This window comes from Salmo trutta, chromosome 3 (genome assembly GCF_901001165.1).
Source record: "Salmo trutta chromosome 3, fSalTru1.1, whole genome shotgun sequence".
Lineage (NCBI taxonomy): Eukaryota > Metazoa > Chordata > Actinopteri > Salmoniformes > Salmonidae > Salmo > Salmo trutta.
The window spans coordinates 68,411,948-68,436,958 of record NC_042959.1 but is presented as its reverse complement, the minus strand read 5'-3'; the positions used below and the strand labels follow the sequence as shown (position 1 = coordinate 68,436,958).

At 41.7% G+C, this 25,011-nt stretch overlaps 1 protein-coding gene across 1 annotated transcript in view; it reads left to right on the top strand.

Moving 5' to 3' along the window:
- The first annotated feature begins 4,282 nt into the window (after positions 1–4,282).
- Positions 4,283–25,011, top strand: part of LOC115185682 (diacylglycerol O-acyltransferase 1) — a 28,392-nt gene continuing 7,663 nt past the window's right edge. The window contains exons 1-8 of the mRNA XM_029745796.1: positions 4,283–4,706; positions 5,103–5,190; positions 9,726–9,766; positions 10,357–10,442; positions 14,912–14,964; positions 15,215–15,320; positions 22,127–22,266; positions 24,008–24,059. Coding sequence (XP_029601656.1) covers positions 4,486–4,706; positions 5,103–5,190; positions 9,726–9,766; positions 10,357–10,442; positions 14,912–14,964; positions 15,215–15,320; positions 22,127–22,266; positions 24,008–24,059 — 787 coding nt within the window. The 5' untranslated portion in view covers positions 4,283–4,485. The remainder of the gene's footprint in view (positions 4,707–5,102; positions 5,191–9,725; positions 9,767–10,356; positions 10,443–14,911; positions 14,965–15,214; positions 15,321–22,126; positions 22,267–24,007; positions 24,060–25,011) is intronic.

Genomic DNA, 25,011 nt, shown 5'->3' with positions numbered 1-25,011 from the left:
TTGAATCCTTCTATATGTGGTTTTATTGCTAGTTAGCCTATTGCAGATCTGGACAAACATCCACCTACCACTATTGTCACTATGAATGGTGTACAGACAGCAGGAAACACATTAGACTGGTAAACTCTAAAAAGAAAAGGTTCCTGGAGTATCCTTTAGGGGTTCTTCAAATGGAAACTGTCGGGGAACCCCTATAAGTTCTTCAAAGAACCCTTTAAAAGGGTTCTTCACAAAAAAACTTGAAAGGATACTCAAAGAACCTTTCGAATAGACTTGAGGTTAATTGTTTAACTATCCCCCTCTCTTAATATTATTATTAATTATTATTATTAATAATAATACTCATAACAATAACAACAATATTTTAGTTGTCAGTGTTTATGATTTTTGTGGAAAAGTAGAATAAATAAATCTAAATATGAGGTAAACTCCAAGCAGAACCCCAAGTCCAATGTGTATATCCTCTGGCGTGTTGATGTTCATGTGTTGATGTTCTCTGTATCCTCTGTCCTGTTGATGTTAATGTGTTGATGTTCTCTGTATCCTCTGTCCTGTTGATGTTAATGTGTTGATGTTCTCTGTATCCTCTGTCCTGTTGATGTTAATGTGTTGATGTTCTCTGTATCCTCTGTCCTGTTGATGTTAATGTGTTGATGTTCTCTGTATCCTCTGTCCTGTTGATGTTAATGTGTTGATGTTCTCTGTATCCTCTGTCCTGTTGATGTTAATGTGTTGATGTTCTCTGTATCCTCTGTCCTGTTGATGTTAATGTGTTGATGTTCTCTGTATCCTCTGTCCTGTTGATGTTAATGTCTTGATGTCTCTGTATCCTCTGTCCTGTTGATGTTAATGTGTTGATGTTCTCTGTATCCTCTGTCCTGTTGATGTTAATGTCTTGATGTTCTCTGTATCCTCTGTCCTGTTGATGTTAATGTGTTGATGTTCTCCGTATCCATAGCCAGAATGGTTTTGCAGTGCATGGTGATCAAACAGGTTTCCTGTTATATTCATCAGAGGTGTAGGGAGGGTGAAGTCTATGAATCCAAAAAATAGTAATTATACAGATCAGTGGTTCCCAAACTTTTTATAGTCCCGTACCCCTTCAAACATTCAACCTCCAGCTGCGTACCCCCTCTAGCACCAGGGTCAGCACACTCTCAAATGTTGTTTTTTGCCATCATTGTAAACCTGCCACACACACACACTATACGATACATTCATTAAACTTAAGAATGAGTGCGAGTTTTTGCCACAACCCGGCTTGTGGGAAGTGACAAAGACCTCTTATAGGACCAGGGCACAAATAATAATATAATAATAAGCAATCATTTTGCTCTTTATTTAACCATCTTACATATAAAACGTAATTTGTTCATTGAAAATTGTGAATAACTCACCACAGGTTAATGAGAAGGGTGTGCTTGAAAGGATACACATAACTCTGCAATGTTGGGTTGTATTGGAGAGAGTCTCAGTCTTAAATCATATTCCATACACAGTCTGTGCCTGTATTTAGTTTTCATGAGGGCCGAGAATCCACTCTCTCATAGGTATGTGGTTGCAATGTGGGCATCAGTGTCTTAACAGCGCGATTTGACAAGGCAGGATACTCTGAGCGCAGCCCAATCCAGAAATCTGGCAGTGGCTTCTGATTAAATACAATTTTCACAGAACTGCTTCTTGCAATTTTGATGAGGCTCTCTTGTTCAGATATCGGTAAGTCGACAGGAGGCAGGGCATGAAAGGGATAACGAATCCAGTTGTTTGTGTCATCCGCTTCGGGAAAGTACCTGTGTAATTGCGCACCCAGCTCACTCAGGTGCTTCGCTATATCACATTTGACATTCTCCTTAAGCTCGAGTTCATTTGCACACAAACAATCATACAATGATGGAAAGACCTGTGTGTTGTCCTTGTTAATGCAGACAGAGAAGAGCTCCAACTTCTTAATCATAGCCTCAGTTTTGTCCCGGACATTGACTATAGTTGCGGAGAGTCCCTGTAATCCTAGATTCAGATCATTCAGACAAGAAAAACATCACCCAGATAGGCCAGTCGTGTGAGAAACTCATGCAAGCGGTCAGACAAGTGAAAATTAGGTCAGTAAAGAAAACTTTAAGCTCATCTCTCAATTAAAAAAAACGTGTCAATACTTTTCCCCTTGATAACCAGTGCTCTTCAGTATGTTGTAAAAGCGTTACATGGTCGCTGCCCATATCATTGCATAGTGAGGAAATACACAAGAGTTCAGGGGCCTTGCTTTAACAAAGTTAACCATTTTCACTGTAGTGTCCAAAACGTCTTTCAAGCTGTAAGGCATTCCCTTGGCAACAAGAGCCTCTCGGTGGATGCTGCAGTGTACCCAAGTGGCATTGGGAGCAACTGCTTACACGTGCGTTAACACTCCACTATGTCTCCCTGTCATGGCTTTTGCGCATTCAGTACAGATACCAACATGAGCAGCAGCTACGTTTGCCTACATACGGACCGTTAGTGGAATTCCTGTGAGAGAATAACAGTTCATGTGATTGGATGTTAATTATGTGACTAGGCTACCTGTATTTGACATTGTGTTTAATTTTATTTGTGGCAGTGAAACCAGGCTACTCAGAGCAGGAAAAAAAACTCACCAAAATGTATAGCCCCATTGGAAAATATAAATATACTGTTTTAAAATGAGAAGACATACATATATATATATATATATATATATATATATAATTTTTTTTAAATGTGAATTTTTATTTGGCGTACCACCGACGGCATTGTGCATACCCCTAGTTTGGGAATACCTGATACAGATGATTAACAAAACATGCACATGACAGTATTCATACCTTTTTGTGGTAAATGGGAATGAAAAAAACTGTTTTGATAATGGTTTTCATACACATACCTTGTCCATAATGTAGAGACCTTTATATGGGATATTCATTGAAGACGTAAGGGAGGAGGATGGTAAATGTGATCTGCATAACATACCAATACCAATTGACATATCTTTGTATGCCTCCTCGTCTGTATACCTGCAGACACAGACACAAACATGAGCAGTTCAGTCATCTGCACCCTAAGCAGCTAGCCTTCAACATATTCTTATAGCATACATATTCTTACCTCTGTGTTGATTGATATCCATTGAATTGTGTCCATTTTCTGTTTTCGAAAGATTTGCACAAATATGAAAAGATAGATGGTATCATCATAAAACAATATCAATTTAGATCATACAATGAACAAGCTTACCTTAAATCTTAAAGCTTACCATAAAAAAAAAATCAGTTAAGTGTCTGCACCTACTGTACTTTCAAATTCAAATGTTTCAGTTGGGCAGTTAGGTTCCTGCAAGAACCCCCACCAACTAAGGAGGTTCCTGAACCCCACCTCATATGGGGTTCTTGGAAGAACCTTTGGGGGCACTTTTCAGTGTCAAGAACCCTAAGGTTCTTCAAAGAACTTTGAGGATCTTAGAAGAACCCTTGTTGAACCCCTAATGTTTAGAGTGTAGACTATACTGACCTGTATAGCAAAAGTAAGCACACGGAAAACTGAAAAGCCTATATCACATAAGGGAAGTACCAAAACAACTTGATATAGGGCAGGCGCATGCAAGCAGATGAGGACATTTGGCTATATGGAAGACATTATATAGTAAAACCTACAGAAGTGTGAACGTTAACCAGGAAATAAAACATACTAGCCTCCCCTGTGCCTGTCACGACTTCTGCCGAAGTCGATGACCCTCCTTGCACGGGCGGTGCTCGGCGGTCGACGTCACCGGTCTTCTAGCCATCATTGATCAGTTTTTCATTTTCCATTGGTTTTGTCTTCCATCACACCTGTTTCCAATCCCATTAATTACTTGTGTATTTAACCCTCTGTTTCCCCTCATGTCCTTGTCGGTGATTGTTTGTATGTTATGTTACGTGGGTTTGTGTATCGGTGTGCGACGGGTATCCTTTACCCATTTTATTTTGCACTTTGGTTTTGGAGTTTGTTTTTCATTAAATACTCCATATTAACCAACTTGGTTTCTCCTGCGCCTGACTTCCCTGCCACCTACATACACGAATATGACAGTGCAGAATAAACACTCTCCCCATAGCAACACAAAAAAGTTTAACCACCCTCTCCTATTTTGGACCACCCCTCCCTCCATTAAATTGCGATCTGTTCCTAACTTAATATAGCCCTCACCTTCATAACTGGCAGCAGTCCAACCAGTGTCGTCAGACTTGCCACTCCTCCACGGTTCTGTTCCACCACGCCACATTCTTACGTATACAGTCAATACGGAACTGTTGCCTGCTGCCCACTACAACTACAGTATCCATATAGTTATTGACAGTATCGCGTTTTGCAATCCCAACTTCCTCTTGCTCTCTCTGACAGTGTGATGTTTGGCAATAGTGGGCATGTGTTATAGCTGCCTGCAAAGTAGGCTAGACGTCAAATGAATCTAGAGCTCTGAAGATTGGCGATATCATGGAAGAAACAGGGGCCCTTATCCGCAAAAGAAGAGCCACTATATCCACTGGAAAAGGTGTTACTTTGAAACAAGTGAATGGGCGGTCAGCGGTTAATGAAAGTATTAACGGCCACGGTGACAGCGGCAACATTGTAACGAAGCGAAATGTGTCCGATTTGCCTTCTACCACGTCAAAAGAAAGGAAGAAAGGAAGAAATGTTCCTAGTGATAGACAGAGGTGAGGCATAAACTAACAAAACCCAGACGTGTCGTTACAGTGGGGTGAATTTATGCCAGGGAAAACAGATCGCGACTGTATTTATTACTGCACCCACTTGTGCAATCTTTCCTTATGAACACTTATAATGGGGTAGAATGAATTATGTACTTTTAATCATTTCGCATAGTCTATATGTCACCCATGCTGGTCCAATAGGCAATATGTCAAATTGCGGATAAAAAGGGGTACATTTAAAATTTTTTTATTTTTTTTACAAAACTCGAAGGGAAGTCGGTGGTGTGTTGCGGACGTCATTTGGGAAGTGTTTTTCAGATCAGTTAACTATAGCTGTAGTACAGTACAGTAAATGAGTGTGCACGTATTCAAACTATCCCATGTCTCTTCATGCCTCAGTTGCCACAGGTTGCAGGAGTCCCTGTTGAGCTCTGCCAGCGGTTACAGAAACTACAGAGGAGTCCTTAACTGGTGTGTTGTCATGCTGGTAAGTTTCCTTCTGCAACGTCATACTGAGAGTCTCAGTTAATTCTCCAGTCTGCTCAACAACACTCAGGTCAGTGTAAACACTACAATCACTGGCCAGGTTTCCCTCTTAGGCTACATCTTAATACCTAATCATTTTGGGGGGGGACTATGTTGTTCCATGTAGTGAATATGTTATACAATTCGTTTGTATGGGCTAGTAGCAGTAAGGCTAAATTAAAATTATTCATCAAATAATTTTGTAAAAAATAACATTTTTGATACTTCAATGGGTCATCAAATTCAAAATCAAATAGAAAAATGATCCTTGGTATGACCCTAAAACAATTCCTTATAGCTTAGTAGACCCCCAGTTTAGACAGGGCTTAGACTGTTTAGTGCCAAAAATAAGGGGTTATACATGTAAAAAATAATAATAATAATAAATTAGTTTACAGTATATCTCTCAGATATAGGACAGACACTTCAGAACAAACTTCCTTTAGATTCTTTGGGGGGGACTATCTGTTGTTCTATGTAGTGAATCTGTTATTAAATGCGTTTGTATGGGAAAATTGCAGTAAGGCAAAATAACATTTTTCATCAACAATTTTTTTTTTTTTATACTTCAATGGGTCTTAAAATTCTAAATCAAATGGCAAAATGACCTTCTTAAAACAATTCCATATGGCTTACACTACCCCCCCCCCCCCACCCACCCATCTTAGACAGGGCTTAGACCAGGGTGTCTGTAGTGATGCCCTTAACACATAGGGGCCCCCGAGTGGCGCAGCGGTCTAAGGCTAGAGGCGTCACTACAGACACCCTGGTTCGAATCCAGGCTATATCACAACCGGCCGGGATTGGGAGTCCTGTAGGGTAGGCGCACAATTGGCCCAGCGTCGTCTGGGTTTGGCCGGTGTAGGCCGTCATTCTAAATAAGAATTAGTTCTTAACTGACTTACCTCCTACAAGAGGAGTCAATCAGAGAGCATCACTGTGCGGTGGTGGGTGTGTGCCTCCAGGTCTCACCAGAAGGCATATTCATCCCACGCTGGGCCTGAAACCACAGTGTTTAAAGACACCAGGCACTTATTCAGAACACCTCAACAGGATTATATATCTAGCCCGAGGCTACTCTGTGTTCCTGTTCTTTTAGTTTAGCAAGATTACAGTGAAAGTGAGACAACATCATATTTCTCATCATATTCTTTTGTCTTTTAATGATTTTGCTGCTAAAGGAGGTGATGTGGATTGAGGTGAAGCCAAGGTCATCCTGCTTTCATGTAATACTCTGATATTCTGTAAGATTCCTTTAGGCTTAACTTACAAGACGCAGGATAGTAGAGGTACATTGCACTTGTGCCGCAGCACTTACTGTTGCTGGACTAGACTATTCTGTCCAATCCTAAAGTGGGACACGTAACGCTTAGCTATATAGTTAGCTAATCACTTTGTTAATAACCTTGTGTTTTGCTAATTCAGTTTGGCTTTGAAGTCAGTGTGTGAGAGGATGGGAAACAGCAGGACATTCCCATTCCTCTAGCTCTCAGTGAGTCTCAGTACAACCACATAAACCATTGTTTTAATCTTTAGAGAGAGATGTTGGAGTTCAAGGATGGTTTGATGATGCTAAGGGAAACATGGGGGTACCATTCCCTTAGAAAAACACACTGACATTTCCATGTGGAATTATTGTGGGGAAATATGGTATTGAGATTCTATCTAAAGTAATCATTCTGCAACAGCTAGTTCGTTGATCTGAATTCACGTCAAATCTAGAGCACCGCCAGCTTAGTCCCCTTCATCAAAGCCGTGGAGAATAAATTCACATTTCTAAAACTGTTGATAATCCACTCTCTGAAACAAGATCATTTTGTCATCACAGTACTTTGTTCATTCTTTGAACTTCTTCTCAAATTCCCATTGAACGTGGAGAAGTCTATGTATTCCATAATAAGATATTACAATCCAAAATGAAACATTTTCAACAAGGGAGGGAGAGAATCACAAGACAGACCTAAAAATCAAGAGGATGATTATCTTGACTTGCAAACACTTCATCTTTTAGCTGTCAAGATGAGATCCACAAATAGTACTGTATTTGGTATTTTATTAGAATCTCCATTAGCTAGAGCCAAAGCTGCAGCTACCCTTCCTGTGGTCCACATAAAACATGACATTAATAGACCATTACAGCTGAAGGGCAGAACTACATAAAATCACAATACATAACATTAATAGACAGTTTAAAACAACAGTTTTTTAAATAATAGACAGGTACAGAACTACATACATTTGAAATAACTATACACACTTTAATATTAGTATGCCTTAGCAATCATTGCAACATGTACTCATAATAACGGCTACATTGCAGTCATCCATTTGGTTACAGTTGCTTACTGTTACAATTGCAGGTCCTGATCCTAATCTCTCAGAACCAGTTGTTCTCTAAACACTAGCGAGAATCTCACAACGTTAGCAACCACCCGTGTCCTTGGTTCTTCCGTTTGACGTCAGTACTGTTCATAATAATGTGATTCATAGGCAAGTGCAACGATAAAGGCAATGAAAATGCAACAATTCCTCCAGCTTCAACCACAGTTTTCACCCTAGCAACTGTGCCATTCAGCTCATAGCAATGAGCTACAGATGGAGTTTCCTCCCCACTAAGGCTTCAATTTAATCCTTCACCTCAGCAACCGAGTTGGAGATTTCTCCAGCTGAAGTTTCAATTTAATCCTTTGTTTTAGCTACCTATGTGGACTTTTTAGATGCCCATCACTGCTCAATGTGCAATAAATTGAACAGAGTTATCATTATCTTCAGACTGGGCTTCTCTGACGTCCTTCGCCCTGTCTAGTGCATAGAAATGAACTAAACCAAACTGCCCGTAAAGGGCTTACTGAGGTATAGTGTAACGTGTTACAGTCTACTGCCCGTAAAGGGTTTCCTGAGGTATAGTGTAACGTGTTACAGTCTACTGCCCTTAAAGGGTTTACTGAGGTATATTGCGTGGCCTTTGGACTTATTCATAAAATGAATAAAGTCCCCTTGATATGGAGTTTCCTCCAGTTTTCTTATGGAGTTTCCTCCAGTTCTCTTATGAAGTTTTCTCCAGTTTTCTAATGGAGTTTCTTCCGGTTTACTTATGGAGTTTCCTCCTGTTCTCTAATGGAGTTTCCTCCGGTTCTCTTATGGAGTTTCCTCCGGTTCTCTAATGGAGTTTCCTCCGGTTCTCTAATGGAGTTTCCTCCGATTCTCTTATGGAGTTTCCTCCGGTTCTCTAATGAAGTTTCTTCCGGTTTACTTATGGAGTTTCCTCCTGTTCTCTAATGGAGTTTCCTCCGGTTCTCTTATGGAGTTTCCTCCGGTTCTCTTATGGAGTTTCCTCCGGTTCTCTAAGGGAGTTTCCTCCGGTTCTCTAATGGAGTTTCCTCCCGTTCTCTTATGGAGTTTCCTCCGGTTCTCTAATGGAGTTTCCTCCGGTTCTCTTATGGAGTTTCCTCCGGTTCTCTAATGGAGTTTCTTCCGGCTCATTTATGGAGTTTCCTCCTGTTCTCTAATGGAGTTTCCTCCGGTTCTCTATTGGAGTTTCCTCCAGTTCTCTTATGGAGTTTCCTTTGGTTCTCTAATGGAGATTCCTTCTGTTCTCTTATGGAGTTTTCTCCGGTTCTCTAATGGAGTTAGGTGCATCTACAGCAGAAAATAAATACTGCACCTTAGTACACATGCACTCACTCACACCTACACAGATATACATGTACACTCATCCACACACACCCTCATACATTCATGCTACACACACATCACAACTGCTGCTACCAGACTCTTTGTTACATCTGCCCCTGCCTACTTCTCATCCTGTGTCTCCCTAACCTGCCGCCACACCCCCAGTGCCCTCTCCCTCTCTCGCTCTGTGTGGGTTTATCTGATTGTTGGAGTGGAGACAGATGTGCTGGAGTCAGAGCAGATCCCCACCAGCTGCAACCTGTTCCAAAATCAGAACTCTACAAATACTCAGCCCTGCCACTTCCACGCTGCCAGATTGTAGCATCTGCTCAGTCAGTCTGCATTTCAAGCCGTTTCTGCTCTCATCCTGTGTCTCTCTAACCTGCCGCCACTCCCCCAGTGCCCTCTCCCTCTCTCTCTCTCTGTGGGTTTATCAGATTGTTGGAGTGGAGACAGATGTGCTAGAGTCAGAGCAGATCCCCACCAGCTGCAACCTGTTCCAAAATCAGAACTCTACAAATACTCAGCCCTGCCACTTCCTGTATTATGCTAAAATGTTTATTCTACTGAGGCATTTACTTTGTTTGTATTCTTAACTGTTATTATTTCTTATTGTTGTATTGTCGAAAAGGAACCTTCAAGTAAGCATTTCATTTGACGATATATACCATGTGTATCACGTATATACGACTAATTAAACTTGAAACTACAGTGGAAAAGAGACACTGTAATTGAATCATATGATGAATGTATGCTTGTACCAAGTGAAACAAACTGTATTTTCAAGGATGCAATGAATTTACAAGCCCTCTTTTGTTGTAGGTCTTAAGCAATGCCCGTCTGTTCTTGGAAAACCTTTTAAAGTAAGTACAGTACGTTATGAGAAGCTTGCCATAAGAGAAGAGGGGGGAAAGGAGAGTGTAGTCTTATGGCTGTCATTTGACGGTTGGAAGTAAAGGCCTTGTTTTCAGAGAATGGAATGTAACATCAGCCCCTGCTAAGACCGTATGCTGTCCTGTACGCTAATGCAAGCGCGATTCCTCCTGACTGTCCACAGATGCCCAGCACAGTAGCAGCCTATAGGGAGCAGCCAGGCATTGCTTACTAAAGGCATACTGTGGTAAAGACGTGCAAGGAGGGTACATTGTCATGTATTACTGTAAAGTAAGATAGGAGGTTCTGTGCCTGATTCACTCAAACATGCTGCATCACTCACACTCTCAGCATTGTGAAAACTGAAAGGCTGAAATGTTTCAAGTTAAGTTTTAATGTCACACGAACAAGTACAGTGAAATGTCTTTCTTGAAAGCTCTAATCCCAACAATGCAGTAATCAATAACAATGTAATACTAAAAATAACAAGGTAGAACAAAAACACACGAGATATAAAATAAGAATGTGGTTTGATTCAGCTGAGCTCTGAGTGTCTAACCACAGTGTTCTGTTGTTCTAGGTATGGTATTCTAGTGGACCCAATACAAGTGGTTTCTCTATTCATAAAGGACCCCTACAACATGCCTGCAGCGTGCCTTGTTATCGGTACGTGGACTTTACTCAGTTCTAGCATGTCATTTAGGGTCCTTCTGGATATTCCCCCTCACTCCCCCTACACACTACATCACTCTCCCAACACACTATCACTATCATTCCCCCAGACCCTACACACTACATCACTCTCCCAACACACTATCATTCCCCCAGACCCTACGCACTAGATCACTCCCCCTTACACACTATCACTATCATTCCCCCAGACCCTACGCACTAGATCACTCTCCCAACACACTATCACTATCATTCCCCCAGACCCTACGCACTAGATCACTCTCCCAACACACTATCACTATCATTCCCCCAGACCCTACACACTACATCACTCTCCCAACACACTATCACTATCATTCCCCCAGACCCTACACACTACATCACTCTCCCAACACACTATCACTATCATTCCCCAGACCCTACATACTACATCACTCTCCCAACACACTATCACTATCATTCCCCCAGACCCTATGCACTACATCACTCTCCCAACACACTATCATTCCCCCAGACCCTACGCACTACATCACTCTCCCAACACACTATCACTATCATTCCCCCAGACCCTACGCACTAGATCACTCTCCCAACACACTATCACTATCATTCCCCCAGACCCTACGCACTACATCACTCTCCCAACACACTATCATTCCCCCAGACCCTACACACTAGATCACTCCCCCTTACACACTATCACTATCATTCCCCCAGACCCTACGCACTAGATCACTCTCCCAACACACTATCACTATCATTCCCCCAGACCCTATGCACTAGATCACTCTCCCAACACACTATCACTATCATTCCCCCAGACCCTACACACTACATCACTCTCCCAACACACTATCATTCCCCCAGACCCTATGCACTAGATCACTCTCCCAACACAGTATCACTATCATTCCCCCAGACCCTACGCACTACATCACTCTCCCAACACACTATCATTCCCCCAGACCCTACACACTACATCACTCTCCCAACACACTATCATTCCCCCAGACCCTACGCACTAGATCACTCCCCCTTACACACTATCACTATCATTCCCCCAGACCCTACACACTAGATCACTCTCCCAACACACTATCACTATCATTCCCCCAGACCCTACGCACTAGATCACTCTCCCAACACACTATCACTATCATTCCCCCAGACCCTACGCACTAGATCACTCTCCCAACACACTATCACTATCATTCCCCCAGACCCTACACACTACATCACTCTCCCAACACACTATCACTATCATTCCCCCAGACCCTACGCACTAGATCACTCTCCCAACACACTATCACTATCATTCCCCCAGACCCTACGCACTACATCACTCTCCCAACACACTATCATTCCCCCAGACCCTACGCACTACATCACTCTCCCAACACACTATCACTATCATTCCCCCAGACCCTACGCACTAGATCCCTCTCCCAACACACTATCACTATCATTCCCCCAGACCCTACGCACTACATCACTCTCCCAACACACTATCATTCCCCCAGACCCTACGCACTAGATCGCTCCCCCTTACACACTATCACTATCATTCCCCCAGACCCTACGCACTAGTTCACTCTCCCAACACACTATCACTATCATTCCCCCAGACCCTACGCACTAGATCACTCTCCCAACACACTATCACTATCATTCCCCCAGACCCTACACACTACATCACTCTCCCAACACACTATCATTCCCCCAGACCCTACTCACTACATCACTCTCCCAACACACTATCATTCCCTCAGACCCTACGCACTAGATCACTCCCCCTTACACACTATCACTATCATTCCCCCAGACCCTACACACTAGATCACTCTCCCAACACACTATCACTATCATTCCCCCAGACCCTACGCACTAGATCACTCTCCCAACACACTATCACTATCATTCCCCCAGACCCTACACACTACATCACTCTCCCAACACACTATCACTATCATTCCCCAGACCCTACATACTACATCACTCTCCCAACACACTATCACTATCATTCCCCCAGACCCTACGCACTACATCACTCTCCCAACACACTATCATTCCCCCAGACCCTATGCACTACATCACTCTCCCAACACACTATCACTATCATTCCCCCAGACCCTACGCACTAGATCACTCTCCCAACACACTATCATTCCCCCAGACCCTACGCACTAGATCACTCTCCCAACACACTATCACTATCATTCCCCCAGACCCTACGCACTACATCACTCTCCCAACACACTATCATTCCCCCAGACCCTACGCACTACATCACTCTCCGAACACACTATCATTCCCCCAGACCCTACGCACTAGATCACTCTCCCAACACACTATCACTATCATTCCCCCAGACCCTACGCACTAGATCACTCTCCCAACACACTATCACTATCATTCCCCAGACCCTACGCACTAGATCACTCTCCCAACACAGTATCACTATCATTCCCCCAGACCCTACGCACTACATCACTCTCCCAACACACTATCATTCCCCCAGACCCTACACACTACATCACTCTCCCAACACACTATCATTCCCCCAGACCCTACGCACTAGATCACTCTCCCAACACACTATCACTATCATTCCCCCAGACCCTACGCACTAGATCACTCTCCCAACACACTATCACTATCATTCCCCCAGACCCTACACACTACATCACTCTCCCAACACACTATCATTCCCCCAGACCCTACACACTACATCACTATCCCAACACACTATCACTATCATTCCCCCAGACCCTACGCACTAGATCACTCTCCCAACACACTATCACTATCATTCCCCCAGACCCTACGCACTACATCACTCTCCCAACACACTATCACTATCATTCCCCCAGACCCTACGCACTACATCACTCTCCCAACACACTATCACTATCATTCCCCCAGACCCTACGCACTAGATCACTCTCCCAACACACTATCACTATCATTCCCCCAGACCCTACGCACTAGATCACTCTCCCAACACACTATCACTATCATTCCCCCAGACCCTACACACTACATCACTCTCCCAACACACTATCACTATCATTCCCCAGACCCTACGCACTAGATCACTCTCCCTTACACACTATCACTATCATTCCCCCAGACCCTACACAATACATCACTCTCCCAACACACTATCACTATCATTCCCCAGACCCTACACACTTGATCACTCCCCCTTACACATTATCACTCCCCCTACACACTAGATCTGTATGCAGGTCATTACAGGCTGTTCTGCCTCAGCCGTCTCCTGAGGACCATCCGCCTGGCCTACTTTATGGACCTACAGTACTGAGAGAAGGACTATGGGACAAGGGACTCCCTATACAGTACAGTACTGAGAGAAGGACTATGGGACAAGTGACTCCCTATACAGTACAGTACTGAGAGAAGGACTATGGGACAAGGGACTCCCTATACAGTACAGTACTGAGAGAAGGACTATGGGACACCCTATACATTACAGTACTGGGGCATAGCAGACTATGACGCCCTCAGAAGGCACTGGTTTTATATGCATTGCAGCATATTTATTTTATTAACACTTGTAGTCATTGACGCGTGATCCAGTGTCTGTTTTATTGGCTGTAGTATCAGTTAAGCTCAAGCACTTGTTCTGATTGTGAGCCAGGCACAGATAGTGCCAAGGCATTAGAGACAGACACCTACTGTATTTTATTCTCTGTTTTATTGAAGGTTGGTTTCCACAGAAGTTGCCAAGGCGTTAGAGGCAGAAGACTATTGTATTTTATTCTCTGTTTTATTGAGGTTTAGTTTCCATAAAAGTCCACCTCAACCTATTCCATCAGGCCTTTGACATTTTGAATACTGTAGGCCTTTAGAATTGATTCTACGATGTATTCTTCAAAACACAGCAGAAAAACATTATTCCAAAGACCAGGTCACATGATATGGTATGGAGCGAGAGGCAGCCCTGCAGCTAGTTAGATAATCCCATGATTCAAAATAGTTCAGCCTTTCATTTCTTTCTGTGTGTGCTTTCATGCATGTTCGTGTGTGCATGCTCATGCATACGCATGTGTGTTTGTGTCCGTTCTCATGCGTGTGTGTGTGTGTGTTTGTGTTTGCTTAAGTGTGTGTTTCCTCTCCACTGCAGAGCTCCCCTGCCAGTCCTGCAGTAGGACAGTAACAGTGCAGTAGTAGCAGGTGGTCTATGCAACACATATGCTGTGTTTGTGCTGCCTCATTTGTCCCAGAAGCTGATGCTGTGACAGCAGGTTTATCTTAACAGGCCAGTGGTGGACCCCCCCCCCCCCCAAACCCCCTCAGTATTGTAGGGAGGAAACAACATAAGGTCTTATTTTATCATCGTATCATCTCCCTTGTATATGTTAACTCGCCATGCTTGTCGTGTGTTTGTTTGGTAACATTTATTTGATCACCGACATCATTTGTCTCGTCTTTCCTTCCAGTGTCCAACGTGTTTATTGTGGCAGCTTTGTACACAGAGCGAAGGCTCTCAGTGGTGAGTTTCATTCTGATGTACTTACCATTGTTGCTATTATTGTTATAAAAAAAGTTTTTCCTGCGCTGCAGACGGCTATATCAGTCCGCTAATACAGAACTATTAAAGGGCCAGTGCACTACTTTTGTGATTTTTATTTAATGATTTAAAGTATATAAATATATTGTGATTTTTCAGGGGGTGCTGCAGCCCCCTCACACCCCTGCTTCCCGCGGCTATGCCTTAACGTGCAGTTCTTCTGTCCCTCCAGGGCTGCTTCAGTGAACGTGTTGGGCTGCTGGTTCATTCCATTAACCTATCAGTCACACTGTGCTTCCCGGTGGCTATCGTACTAATGGTGAAGTCCATGACTCCAGGTACTGCTGTATGTGTTCTCATCAGCCTACAGATGTAGGATCTTAATTTGATCGCCCTGTTGCAGGAAAACCTTCCGTTTTGCATCATCATGACGATGTGGCCGGTGACACGTTGCTTCTTGAAAGTCCAATATCTTGAAAACTTGACTGCTGACATGCAAAACATTTTGGGACTGTATCAACTGTGGATGAATGAAAAAAATAACAAAGGAGAGTTTCTGAGTGGAGTTTTTCTTTAATTATAATCCACATAATCATTTACATTTCCTGTTGCTGCAGTATGGTTTTCCCTGCAGTAGCAAACTGGCTCAAATTAAGATCCTACATCTGTATAGCAAATCCTGCTTTTCAGAAAAAAACAAAACTGTGTCTGAATCTAGTGTGTCTATATGTTTCACTATTAGTTTAGTTAGTGTGTCTCTGTGTGTCTTCACTATTCGTTTAGTTAGTGTGTCTCTGTGTGTCTTCACTATTAGTTTAGTTAGTGTGTCGCTGTGTGTTTTCACTATTAGTTTAGTTAGTGTGTCTCTGTGTGTCTTCACTATTAGTTTAGTTAGTGTGTGTCTTCACTATTAGTTTAGTTAGTGTGTCTCTGTGTGTCTTCACTATTAGTTTAGTTAGTGTGTCGCTGTGTGTCTTCACTATTAGTTTAGTTAGTGTGTCTCTGTGTGTCTTCACTATTAGTTTAGTTAGTGTGTCTCTGTGTGTCTTCACTATTAGTTTAGTTAGTGTGTCTCTGTGTGTCTTCACTATTAGTTTAGTTTGTGTGTGTCTTCACTATTAGTTTAGTTAGTGTGTCTCTGTGTGTCTTCACTATTAGTTTAGTTAGTGTGTCTCTGTGTGTCTTCACTATTAGTTTAGTTAGTGTGTCTTTGTGTGTCTTCACTATTAGTTTAGTTAGTGTGTCTCTGTGTGTCTTCACTATTAGTTTAGTTTGTGTGTGTCTTCACTATTAGTTTAGTTAGTGTGTCTTTGTGTGTCTTCACTATTAGTTTAGTTAGTGTGTCTCTGTGTGTCTTCACTATTAGTTTAGTTAGTGTGTCTCTGTGTGTCTTCACTATTAGTTTAGTTAGTGTGTCTCTGTGTGTCTTCACTATTAGTTTAGTTAGTGTGTGTCTTCACTATTAGTTTAGTTAGTGTGTCTCTGTGTGTCTTCACTATTAGTTTAGTTAGTGTGTCGCTGTGTGTCTTCACTATTAGTTTAGTTAGTGTGTCTCTGTGTGTCTTCACTATTAGTTTAGTTAGTGTGTGTCTTCACTATTAGTTTAGTTAGTGTGTCTCTGTGTGTCTTCACTATTAGTTTAGTTAGTGTGTCGCTGTGTGTCTTCACTATTAGTTTAGTTAGTGTGTCTCTGTGTGTCTTCACTATTAGTTTAGTTAGTGTGTCTCTGTGTGTCTTCACTATTAGTTTAGTTAGTGTGTCTCTGTGTGTCTTCACTATTAGTTTAGTTTGTGTGTGTCTTCACTATTAGTTTAGTTAGTGTGTCTCTGTGTGTCTTCACTATTAGTTTAGTTAGTGTGTCTCTGTGTGTCTTCACTATTAGTTTAGTTAGTGTGTCTTTGTGTGTCTTCACTATTAGTTTAGTTAGTGTGTCTCTGTGTGTCTTCACTATTAGTTTAGTTTGTGTGTGTCTTCACTATTAGTTTAGTTAGTGTGTCTTTGTGTGTCTTCACTATTAGTTTAGTTAGTGTGTCTCTGTGTGTCTTCACTATTAGTTTAGTTAGTGTGTCTCTGTGTGTCTTCACTATTAGTTTAGTTAGTGTGTCTCTGTGTGTCTTCACTATTAGTTTAGTTAGTGTGTGTCTTCACTATTAGTTTAGTTAGTGTGTCTCTGTGTGTCTTCACTATTAGTTTAGTTAGTGTGTCGCTGTGTGTCTTCACTATTAGTTTAGTTAGTGTGTCTCTGTGTGTCTTCACTATTAGTTTAGTTAGTGTGTCTCTGTGTGTCTTCACTATTAGTTTAGTTAGTGTGTCTCTGTGTGTCTTCACTATTAGTTTAGTTAGTGTGTGTCTTCGCTATTCGTTTAGTTAGTGTGTCTCTGTGTGTCTTCACTATTAGTTTAGTTAGTGTGTATCTGTGTGTCTTCACTATTAGTTTAGTTAGTGTGTCTCTGTGTCTTCACTATTAGTTTAGTTAGTGTGTGTTTTCACTATTAGTTTAGTTAGTGTGTCTCTGTGTGTCTTCACTATTAGTTTAGTTAGTGTGTCTATGTGTGTCTTCACTATTAGTTTAGTTAGTGTGTCTCTGTGTGTCTTCACTATTAGTTTAGTTAGTGTGTGTCTTCACTATTAGTTTAGTTAGTGTGTGTCTTCACTATTAGTTTAGTTAGTATGTCTTCACTATTAGTTTAGTTAGTGTGTCTCCATGTGTCTTCACTATTAGTTTAGTTAGTGTGTGTCTCCACTATTAGTTTAGTTAGTGTGTATCTGTGTGTCTTCACTATTAGTTTAGTTAGTGTGTGTCTTCACTATTAGTTTAGTTAGTGTGTGTCTGTGTGTCCTCACTATTAGTTTCGTTAGTGTGTGTCTTCACTATTAGTTTAGTTAATGTGTGTCTTCACTATTAGCTTAGTTAGTGTGTCTTCACTATTCGTTTAGTTAGTGTGTCTCTGTGTGTCTTCACTATTAGTTTAGTTAGTGTGTCTCTGTGTGTCTTCACTATTAGTTTAGTTAGTGTGTCTCTGTGTTTCTTCACTATTAGTTTAGTTAGTGTGTCTCTGTGTGTCTTCACTATTAGTTTAGTTAGTGTGTCTCTGTGTGTCTTCACTATTAGTTTAGTTAGTATGTGTTTTCACTATTAGTTTAGTTAGTGTGTCTCTGTGTGTCTTCACTATTAGTTTAGTTAGTGTGTCTTCACTATTAGTTTAGTTAGTGTGTCTCTGTGTGTCTTCACTATTAGTTTAGTTAGTGTGTCGCAGTGTGTTTTCACTATTAGTTTAGTTAGTGTGTCTCCATATGTCTTCACTATTAGTTTAGTTAGTGTGTATCTGTGTGTCTTCACTATTAGTTTAGTTAGTGTGTGTCTTCACTATTAGTTTCGTTAGTGTGTGTCTTCACTATTAGTTTAGTTAGTGTGTGTCTGTGTGTCTTCACTATTAGTTTAGTTAATGTCTGTCTTCACTATTAGCTTAGTTAGTGTGTCTTCCCTATTCATTTAGTTAGTGTGTCTCTGTGTTTCTTCACTATTAGTTTAGTTAGTGTGTGTCTTCACTATTAGTTTAGTTAGTGTGTCTCTGCGTGTCTTCACTATTAGTTTAGTTAGTGTGTGTCTTCACTATTAGTTTAGTTAGTGTGTATCTGTGTGTCTTCACTATTAGTTTCGTTAGTGTGTGTCTTCACTATTAGTTTAGTTAGTGTGTGTCTGTGTGTCTTCACTATTCGTTTCGTTAGTGTGTGTCTTCACTATTAGCTTAGTTAGTGTGTCTTCACTATTCGTTTAGTTAGTGTGTCTCTGTGTTTCTTCACTATTAGTTTAGTTAGTGTGTGTCTTCACTATTAGTTTAGTTAGTGTGTCTCTGCGTGTCTTCACTATTAGTTTAGTTAGTGTGTCTTCACTATTCGTTTAGTTAGTGTGTCTCTGTGTTTCTTCACTATTAGTTTAGTTAGTGTGTGTCTTCACTATTAGTTTAGTTAGTGTGTCTCTGCGTGTCTTCACTATTAGTTTAGTTAGTGTGTGTCTTCACTATTAGTTTAGTTAGTGTGTATCTGTGTGTCTTCACTATTAGTTTCGTTAGTGTGTGTCTTCACTATTAGTTTAGTTAGTGTGTGTCTGTGTGTCTTCACTATTCGTTTCGTTAGTGTGTGTCTTCACTATTAGCTTAGTTAGTGTGTCTTCACTATTCGTTTAGTTAGTGTGTCTCTGTGTTTCTTCACTATTAGTTTAGTTAGTGTGTGTCTTCACTATTAGTTTAGTTAGTGTGTCTCTGCGTGTCTTCACTATTAGTTAAGTTAGTGTGTGTCTTCACTATTAGTTTAGTTAGTGTGTGTCTGTGTGTCTTCACCACATTAGTATTGTTAGTGTGAAGACATAGTATTTGATGATTTAAGTGTGTAATTGTATCTGAATGAAATGACTTTAGTGTGGTATTCTATGATCTACCCCTGTTAGAGTTTATATTAATTGAATCAGTTGCATTACAGAAGTTACAGTAGTGTAGTATTCTATTATCTAGTTGGGCATTAATGTGTAGTTAATGTAGTATTATATTATCCAGTTGGTCATTAATGTGTAGTTAATGTAGTATTATATTATCCAGTTGGTCATTAATGTGTAGTTAATGTAGTATTATATTATCCAGTTGGTCATTAATGTGTAGTTAATGTAGTATTCTATTATCTAGTTGGGCATTAATGTGTAGTTAATGTAGTATTATATTATCCAGTTGGTCATTAATGTGTATTTAATGTAGTGTTATATTATCCAGTTGGTCATTAATGTGTAGTTAATGTAGTATTATATTATCCAGTTGGTCATTAATGTGTAGTTAATGTAGTATTATATTATTCAGTTGGTCATTAATGTGTATTTAATGTAGTATTATATTATCCAGTTGGTCATTAATGTGTAGTTAATGTGGTATTATATTATCCAGTTGGTCATTAATGTGTAGTTAATGTAGTATTATATTATCCAGTTGGTCATTAATGTGTATTTAATGTAGTATTTTATTATCCAGTTGGTCATTAATGTGTAGTTAATGTAGTATTATATTATCCAGTTGGACATTAATGTGTAGTTAATGTAGTATTATATTATCCAGTTGGTCATTAATGTGTAGTTAATGTAGTATTATATTATCCAGTTGGTCATTAATGTGTAGTTAATGTAGTATTATATTATCCAGTTGGTCATTAATGTGTATTTAATGTAGTGTTATATTATCCAGTTGGTCATTAATGTGCAGTTAATATAGTATTATATTATCCAGTTGGTTATTCATGTGTAGTTAATGCAGTATTATATTATCCAAGTATGTGATTTTATATTAATGGAATCAGTTGGCCATTAATGTGTAGTTAATGTAGTATTATATTATCCAAGTGTGTGATTTTTTTTTGAATGGAATCAGTTGGGCAGTGTTTGATCAGTCCCAGTTGGCTCACAGGGAGAGGAAGTAAGGAGTGAGGTGGATATGAGGCCAAAAGAGGAGTGGCTGAGAGACAGGTCAATGTCAGGTCAGCTCTGCCTGTCTTCATCAAGCTGGTTGCTAGCCAGCATGGCATCTGGTGACATACAACAGCTAACTGAGCCTCTCATGGCTACACATGTCTCAGAACTTAGGAAACTGACCACAACCACAAGATGATATTAACTGTCTGTGATGTTGTTCTTTACCCACAGTTTCATGTTTACAAATGTAGGATCTTAGTTTGTTCACCCCTTTGCTGGAGAATTTTCCTGCAATAAAGGAAATGTATAACTTGTGTATTTCTGAAGTTTGTCATTTCCACTTTGGCGTTTCAGACTTGATTTTCCCTTATGAAAAATGGATCAACCCCTACACAAATGTCCACATAATAATAATAATTTCCTTTTGCTGCAGGATTATTTTCCTACTGTAGCAAACTGGCTCAAATTAAGATCCTACATCTGTACACACATAAAGACAAAGGTGAAGCTACAGTCATGAGTTTTTAGTAATCATTCCTCTTAGAGGAGAATAGGAAGGTCTTGTGTCTTAGTGTCTTTAAGATCTTCATTTTACCTCTCACAAATCAGATAATCTTTCCCTGGACGTTGACTGTGTAGCTACAGTATCCTTCCTTACCTAAAAGTCGGGAGCGGACAAAGATGTACCATCTGTCTCTTGTACCTCATGCAGAGCTACTGTTTATACATCAAGGTCAGGGGAGAGGGCCACGGATGCTCCTCTTGGCGAGAGAGACAGTCTCTGTCTTTCTCTCTGTGCACATGCCATCTACTAGGTAACCAGCACGGCCCATTTCCATGCAGCATATGGCCGCTGTTGATAAAGCAGTACTAGTCTGTTAGAATGACCTGGGGGCCTTGCCAGGTTTCCCTGGACCTCGGGCGGTATTGCTGGTAGTTGGTTGAACGTGAGTGGACTTTGTGTTCCCAGTCGTTCATCTTGTGTGATAGACAAGGAGAGGATGGTGAGTGTTGTAAGTCTTGACATATATGGATAGCCCTAGATAAGGACAGTAAGAGCCAGGTGGGCAGCATTCCTCAGCTTCTTGTTGTGGCCTGTTTGTTAGCTACACATCAAAGCCAACGTCTTCGCTAACTGGGAATAAAAGGGTTTCATTATTTTCTGTTCTACAGTGTGATATGCATGTTGAATACCTCAAGTTGACTGTACCATATTATAAACTGTGTGGTTCGAGCCCTGAATTCTGATTGGCTGACAGCCGTGGTATATCAGACCGTATACCACAGGTATGACACAACATTTATTTTTACTGTTCTAATTACGTTGGTAAACAGTTTATAATAGCAAGGCACCTCGGGGGTTTGTGATATATGGCCAATATACCACGGCTAAAGGCTGTATCCAGGCACTCCACCTTGTGTTGTGCCTAAGAACAGGCCTTAGCCGTGGTATATTGGTTCATATACCACACCACCTCGGGCCTTATTGCTTAAATATACTACATAACGCACTGTGCTACTACACATCAAGATCATTTACAACCACCCACACCCACGTCATTAACTCCATTTAATGGATCATGTGTATTGTACTGTTGTGCATACAACACTTAATATGATTGACTGTGAATTCTAATGGGAAATATTGCATAAATATTGCTCATATTTAACATTGCACATTGTCCTTGTTCTCAGTGGGTGGAGCGTCTGCTCTGGGAGTGTACACCGTCCTCTTCCTGAAGCTCTACTCCTACAAAGATGTGAACAAGTGGTGTAGAGAGATGAGCCATGCTAAAGCCCGTAGCCTGGCCCGCTCCCTCTCATGTAAGTCCTCAGTCTCCACAGTCCTCTATGCCCCATGCTAAAGCCCGCAGCCTGGCCCGCTCCCTCTCATGTAAGTCCTCAGTCTCCACAGTCCTCTATGCCCCATGCTAAAGCCCGCAGCCTGGCCCGCTCCCTCTCATGTAAGTCCTCAGTCTCCACAGTCCTCTATGCCCCATGCTAAAGCCCGTAGCCTGGCCCGCTCCCTCTCATGTAAGTCCTCAGTCTCCACAGTCCTCTATGCCCCATGCTAAAGCCCGTAGCCTGGCCCGCTCCCTCTCATGTAAGTCCTCAGTCTCCACAGTCCTCTATGCCCCATGCTAAAGCCCGTAGCCTGGCCCGCTCCCTCTCATGTAAGTCCTCAGTCTCCACAGTCCTCTATGCCCCATGCTAAAGCCCGTAGCCTGGCCCGCTCCCTCTCATGTAAGTCCTCAGTCTCCACAGTCCTCTATGCCCCATACTAAAGCCCGTAGCCTGGCCCGCTCCCTCTCATGTAAGTCTTCAGTCTCCACAGTCCTCTATGCCCCATACTAAAGCCCGTAGCCTGGCCCGCTCCCTCTCATGTAAGTCTTCAGTCTCCACAGTCCTCTATGCCCCCTACCAGCAACTGGCCAACAACAACACTGCTACTACTTTAATTACTTCAGATGTACAGCTTTTGCTATCGATACTGCTCACGCTTTCTGGGCTTCACTGCTTCGAATTTTACTGATACATCTGTTCTTGAAGTTTGTGCGGTGTGAGGGAGATTTTTCAAATACTTTATATTTGATTGAGTCTGCCTGGAGTGCCAGATGGGCGGAGTATGTACTTTTGGGACAATTCCTTTTTATCCACTGCGCCAGGCAATGAAGTATTTGAAAAATAACTAATATTGTTATAAAAGGTTTGATTTCAACCCTCGTCCTCTAAGCTCTTCTGTGACGACTCCCAGAGTTTCTTTGTCTAGAGAGTTTGTGTCACCTGGGTTCTACGTTGACCTCTGACTCCCAGGGTTGCTTTGTCTAGAGAGTTTGTGTCACCTGGGTTCTACGTTGACCTTTGACTCCCAGGGTTGCTTTGCCTAGAGAGTTTGTGTCACCTGGGTTCTACGTTGACCTTTGACTCCCAGGGTTGCTTTGCCTAGAGAGTTTGTGTCACCTGGGTTCTACGTTGACCTTTGACTCCCAGGGTTGCTTTGCCTAGAGAGTTTGTGTCACCTGGGTTCTACGTTGACCTTTGACTCCCCTCCACGGAAATGGCAACTGTGACCTAATTTTTCATAGGTGGCGATGCTGCGTGTTTGTATATGTACCCTTAATGGAAACCGTTTTCCTGTTGGTGAAAATGTTACCCTCTACACATAAACATTAACATACACACACACACAATACTACAATCCACATCGCTCCTTAACTGCTGCACTGCCACCTGCTGGTTGACTGTACACAAGAAGCTGTTCTCTAAGTAGAGGGATTGTGACTGTGAGCATCATACATGTTTAATTGCTGACTTAACATGGCTAGTACTCTCCTGTACAGGTTCCTCTATACCACGGTCTAAGGGAAGTGGAGTGGACTATCAGGTCTCCTATCCTGTCCTATCCTCCTATCCTATCCTTAACATGGCTAGTACTCTCCTGTACAGGTTCCTCTATACCACGGTCTAAGGGAAGTGGAGTGGACTATCAGGTCTCCTATCCTGTCCTATCCTCCTATCCTATCCTTAACATGGCTAGTACTCTCCTGTACAGGTTCCTCTATACCACGGTCTAAGGGAAGTGAAGTGGACTATCAGGTCTCCTATCCTGGAAATCTCACCCTCAGAGGTCAGTAGAGTTGGACATTCCATCCCAGGTAGACCAAGACCTGGGTTCAAATACAATTTCAGGTATTTCAATAACGTTTCAAAACAAGTATTCAGATCACTTTTATTTGAAAAAACAAGTAGTTGAATATTTGAATATATTTGGAGATACTCAAATACACTCCCATGCATTTAACCCATGTATTTGAAAATAGTATTTGAAATAAGTATTAGAAAATACTTTAAAATACAGTTTGGTCAACTATTTGGTTTTACAAATAACCATTAAAATATTTGTTTTAAGTACTTGTTTTCGGCTATGTTTGAAAATACTCAAATACACAGAAGCTATTTAAATAACAAATAGTCAAATGCATATATTTGAACCCAGGTCCTGCTGTAGACCCCACTCTTATCACTGCTGCCACAACCTATCCTGCTGTAGCAGACCCCACTCTTATCACTGCTGCCTCAACCTATCCTGCTGTAGCAGACCCCACTCTTATCACTGCTGTCTCAGCCTATCCTGCTGTAGCAGACCCCACTCTTATCACTGCTGCCACAACCTATCCTGCTGTAGCAGACCCCACTCTTATCACTGCTGCCTCAACCTATCCTGCTGTAGTAGACCCCACTCTTATCACTGCTGCCTCAACCTATCCTGCTGTAGCAGACCCCACTCTTATCACTGCTGCCTCAACCTATCCTGCTGTAGCAGACCCCACTCTTATCACTGCTGCCTCAACCTATCCTGCTGTAGCAGACCCCACTCTTGTCACTGCTGTCTCAACCTATCCTGCTGTAGCAGACCCCACTCTTATCACTGCTGCCTCAACCTATCCTGCTGTAGCAGACCCCACTCTTATCACTGCTGCCTCAACCTATCCTGCTGTAGTAGACCCCACTCTTATCACTGCTGCCTCAACCTATCCTGCTGTAGCAGACCCCACTCTTATCACTGCTGCCTCAACCTA